Raw genomic sequence first — 17380 nt, 5'->3', positions numbered from 1 at the left:
GGGGCAGCTGCACATCCCGGCCCCGCAGCTACAATCCGTGCCCGGGCTGCGGAGGGCTCTGCTCCCCGTGCGGACCAGGGGCGGCGGGGGCAGAGCCCAGAGAGCTGTCAGGGAAACGTGGGCGATCCGTGGCCAGCACCTTCCGGCCCAAGCCCTTGTCTCCCGCTCCCTCCTGGCCATGGCAAGAGCCGGCGGGGATGGCCCTGGCAGGAGGCTTTCCTTGGATTCCCTCAATCTGGCCTCTGACCGTGCCTCTGTTCCTCTCTCTTCCAGCTCTTCAAGCCCTGAAGGAAGATGAGAGCCCATCGTGCATGAGCAAACTGCTTCAGATGACCTTTGAAAGAAGATCTGCAGGACTTTGTTGGTCTGCTGGATCAGATGTACCGGCGTCCATTGGCGATTTCCAGTGCCCATTGAAGATGGGAGCACCTGCAGAGCAGGATGGACCAGCTGGAGCTCCAGGCACAGCTCTGGCTGCTCAGAGCTGAGCCCGTGGCAAGCTCCAGGAGCTCCTGCCATCTCTCTCCCTTTTGGCAGCTGCCTCCCTGCAGCCCTCAGGCCCTGCCCATCCCCTTTTCTGCCTCCCAGCTCAGCCCTCCCCTTTCCCTTAATAAACCGTTTGGGTTTTTCACTTGAGCCGCGTCTCCGTGGAGCTGAAGCGACGCAAAACCAGAGCCCGGGGAGGCGCAGGGCCCTGCTGCCGTTCCCCTGTGCGCTGCGTTCCGGGCACGGACAGAGAGGAACAAGGGCAGCTCAGGCTGCAGAGGTCCCTGTGCCGCTGCTCCAGGGGCCATTCCCAGCCAGTCAGAGCGTTTGTCGCTGATGACTCTCAGTGTCCAGGAGCGGAATTTGGGGCGGGGGGCGGTGACCCCGGCGATGGCGATGGGGCGTGCGGGGGCAGCTGGGGCCGCACTGGTGGCACTGGGGGCGCTGGGAGCCCCCCCGGCCGCGGGGGGAGCGGGGGGCACGGGGAGAAGGGGGGCGGGGGGGCCCCAAATTCAACCAAAGGGGGGTCGGGACCCCCAAAGGGAGCAGGAGGGGCCTGGAACCCCCAAAACCAAGCACGGGGGAGGGGATTGGGGACTGGGGGAATGATGGGGAAGGGGCGGGAGAGCGGGGGGAAGAGGGGGATGGGACCCCCAAACAGGATCAAACCAACTTGATGTGGCCACCTTCAGACGGGGATGGCAGCCAAAGGCAGCCAATGGTAGCCAAAGCTTTTTCCCAGGCTGTGCAATCCCAGTCCCTATAATCTCAACCCAGTTTATCCCAGTCTCGATCATCCTGATCTGCATGGTCCCATTCCATAGAGTCCCAGACCATATTTGATCCCAGTCTAGTTGATCCCAGTCTGTGTGGTCCTGATCCTTATGGTCCCAGCCTGTGCAGCCCCAATCCAAAGGATCCCAGCCCATATTTGATCCCAGCCCATATTTGATCCCAGTCCGTATTTGATCCCAGCCCGTATTTGATCCCAGTCCGTATTTGATCCCAGCCCATATCTGATCCCAGCCCATATTTGATCCCAGCCCACATTTGATCCCAGTCTGTGGGGTCCTGCACACACTCCCAGGGTCTGGAATTCCAGTTCCCAGCCAGGAAAAAATGTTCCTGACCTTGAACTTCCTTCCTATCCCCTGAACAAATTGCAATAAAATTATAAACAAAGAAATAATAATTGAAATTAAATAAATTAAAATAAAAATGGAATATAAAAATCTCAAGTCTTCTTTACAATACTCCAACAATGATTCAACCCAAACCAACAACTATTACTATAATATTACCAATGCATATAAATAAACAAATTATATATCTAGAAATACCTTTTGAAAGTTTTAACTCAATAACTAATATACTTAGATAAAAAATATCTAAAAAACTAACATACAATCTAACACACCTTAGTTAAAAATTCATATTACAAATATTCTAAACACAAAACCAAACACCACTATAATTTCTCAGACATTTTAACCAAAAAATTAAACTTTAATAATATCCTTTAGTACTCTTAAAATATTAACATTATTTTTAAAAATTTAATTGTGTGTGGGTGGTTTTATTTGGATATTGATTTTTGGATTGTTTGTGTTAGATGATTTTAAAAAGGAATTGAATCAGCTGAGAAGGTGGCACTCTGCAAACAGAACTGTCTGAAAATGAACGGGACAGAAATCAGTAACTCGGAAAGTTTTATTTGCTACCAAATACACCCCACACACCCAGCCCCACACAACCCCCATCCCACCTCTCCAAAAAGGGATCACACTTCTGCCTGTCTCCTCCCAAACCCATCTAAGCCTGGTGGCTCTGGAATCGAGGGGGTTTGGCATGGAATTGAGGTTTTCTGAGGTGGGGATGAGCTGTTTGGGGTAATATTGAGCTGTTTTCAGTGGGATTAGGGTTGTTTTGAGGTGACAGATCCATCCCTTTTGGCTTTTGGAGTGCAAAGAGATGGAGAACAGAGAAACATTAAGGTGAAAAAAAAAGGAAAACAAGCCACATGTGTTCCTAACATGGACCACAGGGAATGTGGCTCACCAGGGTTGTGCCCAAAGTGCCTCCTCCAGTGGGGGATGGAGCTGCAGCAGCGCACGAAGCTCTTCCCGCACTCGGGGCACTCGCAGGGCTTCCCTTACCGGTGCCTCCGTTGGTGTTGGGTCAAGGTAGAGCTGCAGGAGAAGTTCTTCCCACACTGGGGACACTCGTAGGGCCTCTCCCCTGTGTGGATGCGCTGGTGAATGATGAGGTGGGAGTTGTGCTTGAATCCCTTCCCACAGCTGGGGCAGCGGAAGGGCCTCTCCTCTGTGTGAATCCGATAGTGCCGGAGGAGATGGGAGCTGGTCTGAAACCTCTTCCTGCATTTATCACACTCGTAGGGCCTCTCCCCAGTGTGGATGCGCCGGTGCTTGACAAGGGTGGAGTTGTTCTTGAATCCCTTCCCACACTCGGGACATTGGAAGGGCCTCTCCTCTGTGTGACTCAGAAAGTGCCGGAGGAGATGGAAGCTGGTCAGAAACCTCTTCCTGCATTTATCACACTCGTAGGGCCTCTCCCCAGTGTGGGTCATCTGGTGCCTGATTAGGTCAGATCTCTGGCTGAAGCGCATCCCACACTCCCCACACTCGTAGGGTCTCTCCCCAGTGTGGATCCTCTGGTGCTTTATAAGGTCAGAGCTCCTCCTGAAGCTCTTCCCACACTCCCCACACTCGTAGGGCCGTTCCCCAGTGTGGATCCTCTGGTGCCTGATCAGGTTGGAGCTAAGCCTGAAGCTCTTCCCACACTCCCCACACTCGTAGGGCCTCTCCCCAGTGTGGATCCTCTGGTGCTTTATAAGGTCAGAGCTCCTCCTGAAGGTCTTCCCACACTCCCCACATTCATAGGGCCTCTCCCCAGTGTGGATCCTCTGGTGCTTTATAAGGTCAGAGCTCCTCCTGAAGGTCTTCCCACACTCCCCACACTCGTAGGGCCGTTCCCCAGTGTGGATCCTCTGATGCTGGAACAGGTTCCCTTTGTGTCCAAAGCTCTTCCCACATTCCACACATTGGTAGGGCCGTTCCCCAGTGTGGATGCACCGATGCTTCACGAGGGTGGAGTTGCATTGGAATCCCATCCCACAGTCGGGGCAGTGGAAGGGCCTCTCCTCTGTGTGACTCTGATAGTGTCGGAGGAGATGGGAGCTGGTCTGAAACCTCTTCCTGCAGTGATCACACTTGTAGGGCCGCTCTCCAGTGTGGGTCCTCTGGTGCCTGATCAGCTCAGAGTTCCACCTGAAGCTCTTCCCACACTCCTCGCACGTGTGGGGCTTCTCCCCATCATGGAGCTGCTCATGGAGCACCAGCTCCGAGCTCTGGCTCCATCTCCGGCCGCCTTCCCGGCCCAGGCTGGCTCTTTCCCCCTCACATCCCCGCCATCTGCGTTTGCAGCCCCTCCTCGTGCGGCATCTCCGGGCCTTTTCCTCCCCGTTGGCTTCCTGCACCGTGGAGCCGCTCAAAACGGCCTCTGCCACCAGGTTCTGCCGCGGGCATTTGTCCTCCCTGCTCTCCATGCTCAGCTCCTGCTCGGGGCGAGGAAGGACAAGGACAGCATGGGATTTTCCTCCGTGCCACAGGCAAGGGCAACGAGATCCCCCCAGGCATCCCCGGCAGGACAGCACCGCCACCCCCCGATGTCCCCCCGAGGGGCCTTTTCCGCTCAGCCTTGGACTTCTTCATTTTCCAAACATCCCCCCAAAAAACCAACCCAGGACCCCCGGGATATCCAGACTGGGCTCCCCCTCCCCGCTCACCAGAGCCATGGGGGGGGGCGATGATCCCACAGGTGGGGGCTGCGAATTCAGGCAGGGCTCGAGACCGCGTGGCTCCCGCAGCTCAGCCTTGATCGGCCTTTGTCCCTCCTCTTCCATCCCCGCTCCTCCTCCTCGCTAACCCCACCTCCTTCTCCTTCTCCCCTCCTCCTCTTCCATAGCCCTATCTCCCCCTTCCTAACCCTGCCTCCTCCTCCCCCTCCATCCCTGCCCTCCTCCTCCTGCTCAGCCTTGATCCGCCTTCGTCCCTCCTCTTCCATCCCCCCTCACCCTCCTCTCTGTTACCCCACCTCCTTCTCCTCTTCCATCCCGCCCCTTTCATTCCTCCTCCTCCTCCTCCCTAACCCCTGCTCCTTCTCCTGCTTCCATCGCTGCCCTCTCTCCGCCTTCATCCCTCCCCCTCCTTCTCCCCCCTTACCCCGCCTCCTCCTCCCCCTCCATCCCTGCCCTTCCCTCCCTCCTCCTCCTCCCCCAGCAGCAGCCACACCCTCGGTGCCCCGTTCCCGCAGCCCTCGCAGCCCGCGGCAGCAGCGGCGATGGAGCCGGGCCAGGTCGGCATGGGCAGCGCGGGGCTCTCGGCTGCTCCCAGCCGCTGCGGGCGGGGGAAGCCGGCCCGGGCCAAAGGAGAGGCAAACTGGGCAAACTGGGGGCTGCACATCCAAACTGGGCCTTGCTGGGGACCCTGCCTGGCCACTGCCAGCCCTTGGGGCTCCTCTCGGCACATCCGCCAGGGGGGAACGCACACAGGCCTGGGGGATCCCAGCAGTGGCAGCACTGCCAGGGACTGGGCTGCACTGGGATCGGACTGGGAGCGACTGGGGCTGTACTGGGTTTGTACTGACATCATACTGGGATTATACTGCCATACCAGGGCAGATTGTGATCACACTGATGGATACTGGGATCATGCTGCGATCATACTGAGATCATACTGGGAGCGAGTAGGAGCCTGCGGGGGGCAGTTAACACCATGTTATGGGCAATTGGGATATACTGGGAGTGACTGGGATTATGCTGAGAGTGACTGGGAACAGCTGTGAACAACTGCGATCACACCAGGAGGAACTGGGAGTGACTGGCTGCATGTTGGGGGTGATTGGAATCTGCTGGGCTTATACTGGGATGAACTGGGATCATGCTGGAGCTGACTGGGATCATTCTGGCAGTGAGTGCCACTACACTGATGCTGACTGGGAGTGCTTGGGAGCAAATGGGATCATACTGGAAGGAACTGGAAAGATGCAGGAGGGAACTGGGCTACACTGGGACATACTGGGAGTGACTGGAACAAAAGTGAGGGTGAAAGAGAGCAACTGGAACCATGTGGAGCACAACTGGTTCAGACTGGCGGGGACTGGGAGCACACTGGGCTCATCTCTGGATCATACTGGGAGGGACTGGACTAATACTGGGAGGATCTGAGAGGGACTGGGAGCACACCCTGCACATCATCCCCCAGACTGGGCCTGACTGGGAGCAACTGGGAGCACGCTGGCAGCAAATGGCCATCATACTGGGACTGACTGGGCTGATCTAGGGAGCAACTGGAACCACACTGGAGGCAGCTGGGACCATACTGGGAGAGACTGGAAGCAACTGGGATTAAACTGGGACCCCACTGGGAGGGCTGGCATGTGACTGGGATCAAACTGGAGCTTACTGGGATCATATTGGGGTTGAAAGGGAGCGAGTGGGATCACACTTTGGGCTACTGGGAGCAACTGAGGGAAACTGGGATGATGCTGCAAGCAAACTGGAGGAACTGGGAAGGACTGGATGCCTGCTGGAGGCAACTGGGATATACTGGGCATGACTGGGGAATCATACTGGGATAACTGACACCTTACTGGGGCCACTGGCAGTGCCTGGGAATGACTGCAGACATGCTGGGGGCAACTGGGATATACTGGGAGTGTCTGGAACCATACTGGGGGGACTGGAACCACACTGGGGGCAACTGGGACCATGCTGGGGAGAACTGGGACCACACTGGGGGCAGCTGGGAGTGAGTGGGACCAAGCTGGGAGGGACTGGGATCATCTGGGGAGTGACTGGGACTAGAGCAGGGGCAACTGGGTTCAACTGGGACCATCCTGGGAGTGTCTGTAACCATTGGGGAGTGATGGAAGCACACTGGGAACAGCTGGGCCCATGCTGGGAGCAACTGGGATCACTCTGGGGGCACTGGCATCAGACTGGGAGTGACTGGGAGCAACTGGGATTAGACTGCAAGGGACTGGGATCATACTGGGAGTGGCTACACTCATACTGGGATTATACTGGGCGTGAATGGAACCCGACTGGGGCTTACTGGGAGCTACTGGGCCCATGTTGGGAGGAAAATGTGACCCACTGGGAGCAACTGGGATCGGCTGGAAGGTTCTGGAACCATGCTGAGAGGACTGAGACTACAACTGGGGCAACTGGGATCATACTGGGAGCAACTGGGGCCACCCTTTGAGCAACAGATGGAAACTGGGATAATGCTAGAGGAAACTGGGAGGAACTGGGAAAGACTGGGATCATTCTGAGGTAACTGAAACATACTGGGAGTGTCTGTAACCATCCTGGGGGCACTGGAACCACACTGGGAACAGCTGGGATCATGCTGGGAGCAACTGGGACGATGCTGGGGGAAACTGAATCTACCCTGGAGGCAACTGGGCACGACTGGGACCCTGCTGGGAGGGACTGGGACTATTCTTGGGACAACTGGGATCATCATGGGAGGAACTGGGAACATCTGGAATTATGCTGGGAGCAACTGGGATCACACTGGGATCCCAGTGAGAGCAGCTGAGTCCATGCTGGCTTACACTGGGATCTCATTGAGAGCGACTGGAATCACACTGGGATTGACTGGGAGTGGCTGGTTTTGTGGATTTTGGGGGTTTGGATATTGGGGGATTTTCTTGGCATTTTGAGGGGGAGTTTTTCTGGGGGTGGTTGGGGGTTTATTGAAATTTCTTGTGGCTCTTTTTGAATTTTGGGGGTTTCACTGGGATTTTGTTGGGATTTTTTGGGATTCTCAGAAATTCCTGGGGTTTTATTGGGATTTTTAGGAGATTTTGGGGCATTTTATTGGAATTGTGGTGGCATTCCGAGGGATTAATTGGGGATTTGGGGTTTTTGGGATTTTTGGTGGGATTTGGGGGGGTTTGGGTGTTGCCAGGATTTCTTTGGATCTTGGGGGAGATTTTGTGGTTTTGGGGACATCTTTGGGGGATTGGTGGAGTTTAATCAGGATTTTTGGGGGTTTTTGGCATTCCAAAGGATTTTATGGGCTTTTATTGGGATTCTAGAGTGTTCTAATGGGATTTTGAGAGATTTAATTGGGATTTTGTGTGTTTTATTGGGACTTTCGGGGCTTTTAAGGAGATTTTGGTGCCTCTCAGTCCTTCCCCACACCCAGGGAATGCCCCAATGCCCCCCTAATATTCCACTAAAACCCCACAAATCCCCAAAAATTACAAGAAAACCCTCAAAAACCCCAGGGAATCTCCAAACATCCCAGTGGAACTCACCAAAATTTTAAAAACCTCACTAAATTTTCAATAAATCTCCCCCCAAAAGCCCCCACAACCCCAACAAAACACCAAAAATCCAAAATCCCCCAAATCAACAAAACCCCCCAAAATCACATAACCATCACAAAACCCAATAATTCTTCCCAAAAACCCCAATAATTCCCCCCAAACTCCAAACAAAATCCCCCAAAGCCCAAAAAAGCCACCCTGAAATCCCCAAAAACCCTCTCAGAACCCCAAAATCCCCACAAACCCCCCCAGACTCAGTGGGGCCGTCCTGGATCAGGGGGCACCGGCCGGTGGAACAGGAGCCACTTCAGGGGGCCCTGGGAGCTTTTTGGGGAGGGGGCACCATGGGAGACCCCCCAAAAACCGGGGGGGGGAACCCCTGCAGTGCCCCCTCCCCCCGAAACCCCCAGAGCCCGGTTCAGGGTGGGCCTGGGACCCCCCGGGACCCCCAAACCTCCCCCAGGACCCCTCCAGGAACGCCCAACCCCGCAGAGCTCCCCCAGTGTTGGCCCAGAACCTCTCTGGACCCCCAAACACTCCCCAGGACCCCAAAAACCTCCCCAGGACCCTCAACGCCCCCCAGTTCTCCCCAAAATTCACCCCAGACCCACCTGAGACGCCCCCAAATCCATCAAACTGCCCCAAATCCCCCTCAGACGCCTCAATCCCCCCAAACCTCATGAAATCGCCTCAGACTCCTCGAAATTCCCCAGACCCACCTCAGAACGGCCCAGATCCTCTCGCAATCCCCCAAAATCCCCTCAGACTCTCCCAATTCCTCTCAGTTCCCCCTAAACCCACCTGAGAACGCTCCAGACGCTCTCAAGCTCCTCCCAAAGCTCCCTAAAGCCCCCTCAGACCCACCAAAGCCCCCTCAGACCCCCTCATTCCCCCCAAACCCACCGCACACCCTCGTGTTTCCCGTCGATGCCCCTAAAAATCCCCAATTTCCCCTCAGACCCGCCCCAAACCCCCCCAGTTTGCCCCCGGCCCCACCTCAGCTCCGCTCTCCCTCAGAATCTCGCGCCTCCACCGCGTGTGCGGGCTCCCAGCAATAGCGGCGCGGCGCGGCGCGCCCCGCCCCGAACCAACCAATCAGCGCGCTGCACGTCCCTGAACTAACCAATCACGGCGCGGATCCCCTCAGCAAGGCCCGCCTCCCCCTCGCCGTCCCAGCCAATCAGAGGCGAGCCAGAAGCGGCGCCCCCTTCCCCGCCGCCGCCGGGAGCCCCCGGGCTCGGGACAGGAGCGGGAGGGGCCTGAGAGGGGATCGGGGGGGGGGCGGGGGAGGGTCCGGGGGGTCTGGGGGGGCTTTGGGGAGGGGTCCGGGGGTTTGGGGGGGTCTGGGGAGGGGTCCTGGGGCACTGTGGGGGGACCTGGGGGGTGCGGATGGGTCCTAAGAGGGGTCTCGAGGAGGGGTCGCGAGATATGAGACACTCATGCCACAGCGTAAGCTGTAAGCGAAAGGAATTTTAAGAGCTGTTTTGGTTATTTCAGAGAAAGTTTAAAAGGGAGAAGCTGCTGTGTGATGTTATGATCGATTTTTGGTGCCAGAGTCCAAGGAGTTTAGGGCTGGAAATCCCAGCCCCACTGGATCCAAATGAGGAAATCACCCGGCCCTGTCCAACCAAGGTGTCACGTTGGTGAAATTAAAAGGCAAAACACGGTCCATAAGATAGAAAGGAAAGTGGTACTGTCTCAAGAAAACCTCTTAAGCAAGTCTGGCTGCACTTTTTATTCAAGAGAAAAGCAAAGTTCAGGAGAAAATGAAAAGTGTTTTGCATGGCTGATCAAAGACATCTGGAAGATTTAGAAGAAAACCCAGCAAGCTGCTGCAATTGATAAAAAAAGATTAGTGCAGAGCAATTTTCTTGGAGATTGCCAGGAAAGAGCAGAATAGCAGAGAGCAGAGAAAGGGATCCACCCTGAGGTGTCTTGTTCATATCCATGATTGACTCCAACAAATCCAAGAATATCCTGAGCTGGAAGGGACTCACAGGGATCATGAGTCTGACTCATGGCCCTGCGCGGGACATCCCACCACAGGTCTGAGAGCCTTGTCCAAACATTCCTTGAATTCACAGGGGCTGTGGCCATTCCCTGGGGAGTCTGTTCCAGTGTCCAGCACCCTCTGGCCCAAATCTGATGAAAACTGCACCAGGACAGAGTCCAAACCCAAAGACTAAGGAAAGTCAGGAGACCCCTTGGTCTGAATGCACTGAATGTCCCAGCAACAGACCCATGATTAAGAATGGGCAGTCATCAATGCAAGATTAACTAATTGTGGGAGTCAGAAATAAGTTGAAGTGATATAAATTGAGGTTTTTGGCCTCACTGAAAGGTGCAATGGCCACAAGCTTTCAACGGAGGACTCACAGGAAGAAATGTTAGATTTCCTAAAAGGCCAGTTGAGGTTTTGGAGGATGGAGCCCACCAAGACCTCCAGAAGTAGGAGAGGGGCTGAAAGGATGAAGTCAGCAGGGACAGAAATGGCAGAAAAGCCACACTTGCCAAGGAAATTCCAGAAGCAGTGATGGCAACAGCAGCACTGGCTCCAGCTTCCTCAGCTTCTTCTTTAAGGTGGGAAAGGAGGAAAAGGGGGGGAAGATGTTCTTAGAAGGGAAGGCTTGGCACTGATGGGGCTGTGGACTCCTCGCCTGAAACTCACTGAAACTGTGACACTGGCTCAAACCACGGCATTTTTTAAAAGCTAATTTTCTTGATAGCAAAAGTTTGAGTCTTGAAAGTGATCTCAGGCTTCACACCTTATCTGAGAAAGTTTTTAAACAAACACTGAAATTCTCAGTGACATGACTCCAAGAACGGAGATACAAGGGTAGGCATTGAGAACTCCTTGATTCCCCTGGATCATAATGCATCTTAGGATCAGATTAACAAAGGAGGAATGGATTTAGGTGCTGTCTCAAGTCCAACATTCATTAATATTTGTGGGTGTGGATGTTGTGGCTGCCCCATCCCTGGAAATGTTCCATGCCAGGCTGGATGGGCTTGGAGCAATCTGGGATGCTGGAAGGTGTCCTGTGGCAGGGGGTGGGACTGGATGAGCTTTAAGATCCTTTCCAGCCTGAACCATTTGGGGGTTCTGTGATTCCATGAACACGTCCACACCCAGCCTCACTCCAAACGTGTCAAGCAGGGACGGGGGGTTGGCAGTCCCCAGACAACAGTGGGCAGGAGGAGAAGAAGCTGGCACGGATTAACTGAGCTGCTCTCCACAGAAAGAGCAGCAAGGGGGATTCTCAGCCAGGACCAGCCACAGAGGGACCCGGGCTCCTCCCTGGATGTGAGGGGGAATGCAAACAAGAGGCGTCACACATTCCTCTGTGCATCCCTCACCTGCAGCTGGCCTGAGGAGGTGGCCAGCTCACGGCCAAAGGGAAGGGTGTGTTTGTGCAGCATCCCGGCTTCCATGTGGGCCAAAGCAGAGGCAAACTCCCGTTTGATTAATGAGCCCTTCGATCCAGCTCCCTGCCTCCCTCCACGTGCAAGGAGCACGATCCCAGCAGCACGCACTGCTGGCCTTCAAGGGCTGGCTGAGGCAGCTCCTGATAGCGCTGTTTATTCAGCTTCCCCAAGGAAACAGTGTGGATTTTATTAAATGATCCCATCAGTGTTTCTCCATGCTGTCATTGCAGACTCCAAAGGATGATTCCTGTTGGCTCGTAGGTCTTTGTCCGCGCACCGAGAGCGGCAGCCAAGGACAAAGCGTTCCGGGACGGGGCGGTGGGAGCCCTGCTGCTGCGGCTGCGCGGCCCTGCCGGGCTCTGAGCCCCCCGTGCCACATGCCAGGCCACAAAGGGGACAGCTGGCCCGCCAAGGACAGTGACACGAGGCACAGGGACACCTGGGACTGCCCTTGGTGCTGTCAGACTCCCGCATGGATGGCTTCAAGGGAGAGAGGCACAGCCCATGGAGACCCAGCCACAGGCAAGTTTTTTATGCTATTTGAAGTGGCACGGAGCCTTTTATCCCAGAAAAGCTGCACCTGTTTGTCACCTGCTGGTTCTTAGCCCTAAGAATTACATTGATACTGCCAGGCCAGTTTTCTGCCTATTTTTGCCATTTTTCCACCCCATCATTCCCTGATTTTATTCCCCAAACCAATTTTGCCTGTTTTCTATGCACGCTGGTTTTCACCTCAGGAGTGAAGCAAATAATCCACTCAGTGAAGAAAACACAGCCATGAAGTGGAGGACTGTCCCCTTTGGGACACAAAAGCCACAGCCACCCACACTTGGACAAAGCAAGCTGTGGCAATGCCAGGAGTGACTGTGCAGTCAGTATGGATGGAGCTAGGAGTACATTCCCAGGGAATCCTTCACATGGGCTTGGAGAGGTGTCAAAAATGCAAGGCCCATTCTTTTCAGAGTACTCCCCTGTGTTGCTCTGAGTTTGTGCTGAGGTTGTGGGAATGAGCCAATCCTGAGATGTATCTTCCCATACTGAAAAAAATCCAAGGTTTTTGCTGGCAGGCACCACCTCTGTGTGTGTGTGTGTGTCCAAGGGCTTTGGTCTCAAAGCTCGCCCTGAAGATCCACCAGATGCCTTGGTCACTTGCTCTCTCTGCCAAATGAGCAGAGGGCTCATGCTCTGGGTGAGGGGGGTCACAAACACACATCCAGCAACTCCATGGCCCTGTGAGCTGCTGAAAAATCAGACCAGAAGCTCTGGAGCTCCTTTTCATGCACATGGGATGGCTGAGTGAGCCTGCTCCTCACCCTCCTGTTTAAACACAACCTCTGCCCTCAGCTGCAGTGAGAGTGTTTCACCCTGTGCGAGGCTCCCAGGGAAGATCTTCCTCTTTGGGAAACTGCAGTTGGAGTGGATGTTTTGAAGAGGTTCAAACCTCCTCTCTCTCACCCATGGAAGGTCACTGTGATCACTGTAAAACAGAGCTTTCAAGTTGTTGGAGCCTAGCCTGTGACTTCCCCACTGTTTTTGTCAGCACCTGCACACACCAAATGTTTCTATGCCTAAAACAGCACTACTGAGAGCTCAGAGTGATGCTGTAGAGAGGATTTGGGGGGAGCCTGTGCAGGATAGCAAAAGTGCAGCTCAGTTTCTGGCATATTTTTGGTTAAAAATCATCACATGCTGACAGCAAAAATCAGAATTGAACCAAACAGAAATGCATTTATCATCCACAAGTCTAAGATCCTGCAGAATCAAGAAGCTTTCCTTGCCCAGCTTTGGAAAGATCACTTCTCTGGCCTAAACCTTTCTTATGCTTCTTGTTTCTTCTTTATTTCCTAATTTATTTTTTTTTAATTCTTCTTAGGTCTTCAGTTTATTAAGCCATCATCTAGCCATCCATTGCACTGCAACAAACCTTGGACCAAGCTCCAGGAGCTTGTGGCAATGGCCAGAGCAGCTCTCCAGGGACTGGCTCACAAGGGCTGGGGCAGGGTGACAGTGTGTCCCCTTGCAGAGGACAGGCACCAGCACACAGCTGCTCTCCTTCCCTCCGTGCTGGCCACTCAGTGGGTGAAGTGTTTCTTCTTCTGGCTGCAGAGAATGAGGCTCCAAAATCTGGCAGCAGTACCAAGAAAATGGAACAGCCTTGCCTTTCTTCAGGGTGAGGGCTGCTGTGTCTGGATTTCAGCAGCACTCAAAAGACCACCAAGCCAGCCCATTTCCTGCCACTCCAGTGGGAAAGGGTGGCATGAAAGCCCAAGCCTCAGGTGTCCGCATGGACATGCCTAAGCAGAGACAAATCACAGAATCCCAGAGTGGTTTGGGTGGGAAGGGACACTAAAGATCATTCATTCCACCGCCTTCCACTATCCTATTGCTCCAAGCTCCTTCCAGCCTGGCCTTGGACACTCCCAGGGATCCGGGGGCAGCCACAGCTTCTCTGGGCAGCCTCTTCCAAGAGCTGCATCCAAAAAAGTCACAGAGGCGTCTGCGTGCACTTTGCAGGTGAATCCCTCACTGGGGCAAGGAGATGAGCTCAAGCTCTGAGTCTTGCAGGGAAATGTTTCCCCTAAGCCAGCATAAAGACTGACTTTGTTACTACAGGCTAGAGAAACCCCTGAAATAGTGACAGACAGCTGAAGGGAAGAATATATTGGGAAGGGAATCATCCGGCCGGCTGGGAAACGCAGGGCTCTGAAAGGGGACGGGGCGGGACAGGAAGAACATTCCTTTCTCACTACAAGCGCCTGCAGCCGCTCGGGAAGCATCGGCCGGGGCCGCCCGCTCGCAGCCCGGGGCCGGCAGCGCTGCTCCTGCCGCGGGCAGATGCTGCTCTGGGCGGCCGCAGGCTCATCCCGGAGCAGCACCATGGATGGAGAGCGATGAGGTGCCCGGCAAGAGGCAGCCTGAGCCCCAGATGCTGCGGGGGGCTGGAGATCGCCGCCCGTGCCGGGTGCGGGCGGCCGCGGGCGGCGGGGTCACCCTGCCCTGTGGCCACCGCTGGGCTGCGCGCATGGAGAAAGAGGGAGAGGGCAGCGCGGGGCTGCAGGGCTGTGCTTTGCAATTCCGCGCCGTGCTCGCTTCTCTCTGCCCTCGGAAGATGGGGAGAACTGCAGTTGCTTCGTGCTTTCAGCTCAAACGGGGCTTTACAGCCCCTTCCCCGCCTTGCCGAGGGGCACAGAGGAGTGGATCAGCCTCAGAGCAGGGCTCCTTTCCAGCACCCTGCTGCTCATCTCCTTGTCTCTGCATCTGCTTGGCCACACTGTTTCATTAATTTGTCTGTTCTTCCACAAATTTCTGAATTATTGTCAAAACCAGGGCTTGTGGATACATGGAAGTGAAGAATGAAACCCCTCTTCTGCGTCTCAGGCTGACAAAGCCATACTTGGGATGTCAAGGCCAACCCAAATGACCAGATGAGAGTAGGAACTGCTGAGGCAGCCCCTGGCTCCCCCTTAAGCAGCACAACCCCCTACGCTGTGTCATGGTTTGACAATGGCACAATGCCAGTGCCCCCATGAGAATACCCTCTCCCTGGTTTCTGCTGTGAGATGGGACCAGGAATAAGCACAGCAGGCTCCCACTTGGAAAAAAAAATAAATTATTAACTAAACTACAAGGGAAAGGAAAAAAAGAAAAAAACAAAAAAAGAAACACACAAGGAAAATGAAAACTTCACAAATACATCTCCCCCTCCTCCCCACCAAATTCCCAATACAATACATCCCCCAAATCATCGACTCTCAGTCCGGCACCACCCTTCAGAATACTCCATCCTCATTCATCAAGAGGAGAAGGAGTCCTTCTTGTGCCAATGGGGACCTCTTCCTTTCATGTCCAGTGCTCTCACCACTGAACATGGACCAGAGCTGCTTCTAGGGTTGTCTTTTTAAGGATGCTTTGTCCCAATCCAAAAAGGGCACAGTCTCTCCTTTGGGACACCTGTCCCCCCCATATTTCACCCCCTGGGGCCGAGGGGCACCAACACTGAACCCTCTTGGTCCTGAGGCATTGCCTGCCCCTGGATGCAGTCTCTGTGTCACAAGGAACATGGTTCTGTCCATGGCTGTACAAAAAGAGTCCAGCAAAAGCCACTCCATCATCTCTTCCCACTAAGATTCTTCTCTATTCTTCCAACATCTCTCACTTGCCCAGACCTCTCTCACACTTGCCCATTTCCTTCCTCATCTTCCACTCTATCTTCTAGGAAAGGTCAATGTTCTGTAAAGTTTTCATTGTCCAAAAAGGGGTTAAAAGCTCCTACCAGCGGCCGGCTGCACCCCCCCTTCTTCTCCGTCCCAGCCGTGCTGCCGGCACAGGCCCATGTTTATCAAGGTTCAAGGTCACAGTCCCAGGCACCGGCTCTCTCTCTCTCTCTCTGTGTCCCGGGGGGCTGCCCGATGGCTCCCGGTGTCTCTCTCTCTCTCTTCCACCCTTCCAGCCCCGGGCTCAGGCCTACCTCTCCCGGCCACATGGCTTTTCCCCTCCGCCCGCCCAGCCAGCAGCTGGGCCGGGGCAGAGACCTGAACTCTTTCCTGCTGGAAACCCAAGAGAACCCTCCCAGGGGGAAAGCCCTGCTTTTAACCCCGTGTTCTCAGAGGTGAATCCAATGTCCCAATGGCCACATTAGGTGCCAATATTAAAATGTGAACATCCATTGGCCTAACCACAGCATCCCTGAAAACATATTTCCTGTCAAACCACCACACACGGGGAGGAAACTTTAAGTGGAGGAAAGTTTAGTGTTTTAGAATTGAAGATCTAGAAAAAATCAAAGTAGTTCCAATGGTAAACAAGAAGTTTAGGATGCAGTGCTGGAGGTTTGTGTGTCATAACACGATTGGCTAAGGAAGCTTACAGCTTACACTGTAGCATGATGTGGGAACGCAGGAAATTCCTCTGGCTGCCCTGGAGGACTCGAGCCCCTGCCCAGGGTGCTCAGAGACCCTGGCACAGAGCCCAAGACCCCTGTGCCTTTGATTTAGCCCTTGGAAAAATCAATTACCAACCTCGTATGAAGAATGACAAGCTGCCAAAGTTTCAGTAGAATGATAGTGAATTTATCCCAGGGTGAAAAATAGATTGTTGGGGTTTTTAGAATGGGGCTGCAGGGGGCAAGATGGAAGAATCTGGGCATGTCCAGCCTTTCTCCTTCTTCTCTTCTTCTTCTTCTTCTTCTTCTTCTTGGCCTCCATCTTTTGCTGTGATGGTGGCACTTTTAGATTGGTTTAGAGTAGAAGTTCACTGTATAGGTGATAGGTATTGGAAAGTCATTGTAAATATTGTACAGGTAGTTTTTAGGATTAAAAGATAACACCGCCCTGGGGCAGGAGAAAGAATTTTATAGACAAGATACAATAAACAACCTTGAGCCAGAAATGAAGAGCTCTGACTCCTTCTTCGACCGCCGGGCTGGGAAAAGAGACTTTCGAACTATCTTGGGGTCACTCTGACCAGTGAGAGACCCCGAGAGCATGAGTCCGTAAGATGAAATCTTGAAGGATTGGCTCCAAAACATAAATATCCTTGTTGGCCGTGTCTTCTTGACCAAGAAATCCTTCAAAGCTCTTGTAACTACAAGTCTTGCGGCCCTGTGAGCCATGCGGTGCAGATGTGAGCCCAACTCACCCTTCCTGTCTATGGAGAAGAGAAGAAAAAGCAATGGCATCATCTGAAAAACTCAGAGGTCCGCTCTCTAGCTCCTTCCAAACTCCTTCAAATCACCCAAAGTGCGATTTAGCTACAAATAGATGACAAGGACTCTTAGTGCTGGCTCTTGGACTCCAGAGCAGCTGCTTTAGAATCTTCCACAGAACCCTGTGCCGTTCTGTGGTGCCAGAAATGGATCATTTGAAGAAAGTTTCCCAACTGACTTGCATGGAGGTTTGTTTGAAGGGTATTTGAGGAGAAAGGCTCCCGGCAGAGCTCTGGGCTTTGGCCTAGCTGTGTCCCCTGCTGATTGTCAAGTGTGCCATCAGCTGCAGGGCTTTCTGGGCTAAAACTATCATCAAGTCACTGGGGCTTGCTCTTTTTGGCCTCTAAAAGCTGGAGCCACTTTCGGGGCAAATTTGGAGACCTCATCTCTGGGAGGATGGAGCAG

General features: G+C 53.9%; 1 protein-coding gene and 1 pseudogene across 1 annotated transcript in view; one reads left to right on the top strand and one right to left on the bottom strand.

Moving 5' to 3' along the window:
- LOC136570729 (uncharacterized) overlaps positions 1-4569 on the bottom strand; it is a 2347277-nt gene extending 2342708 nt beyond the window's left edge. The window contains 4 exon segments of the mRNA XM_066571173.1: positions 2698-2969; positions 3054-3527; positions 3774-4068; positions 4521-4569. Coding sequence (XP_066427270.1) covers positions 2698-2969; positions 3054-3527; positions 3774-4068; positions 4521-4569 — 1090 coding nt within the window.
- The window catches only part of LOC136570728 (uncharacterized), a 2607743-nt pseudogene that overhangs the window by 2490929 nt on the left and 99434 nt on the right, over positions 1-17380 (top strand).

This window comes from Molothrus aeneus, unplaced genomic scaffold (genome assembly GCF_037042795.1).
Source record: "Molothrus aeneus isolate 106 unplaced genomic scaffold, BPBGC_Maene_1.0 scaffold_36, whole genome shotgun sequence".
Taxonomy (NCBI): Eukaryota; Metazoa; Chordata; class Aves; order Passeriformes; family Icteridae; genus Molothrus; species Molothrus aeneus.
Note: the sequence above shows the minus strand (reverse complement) of the source record. Positions and strands in the feature narration are given on the sequence as shown.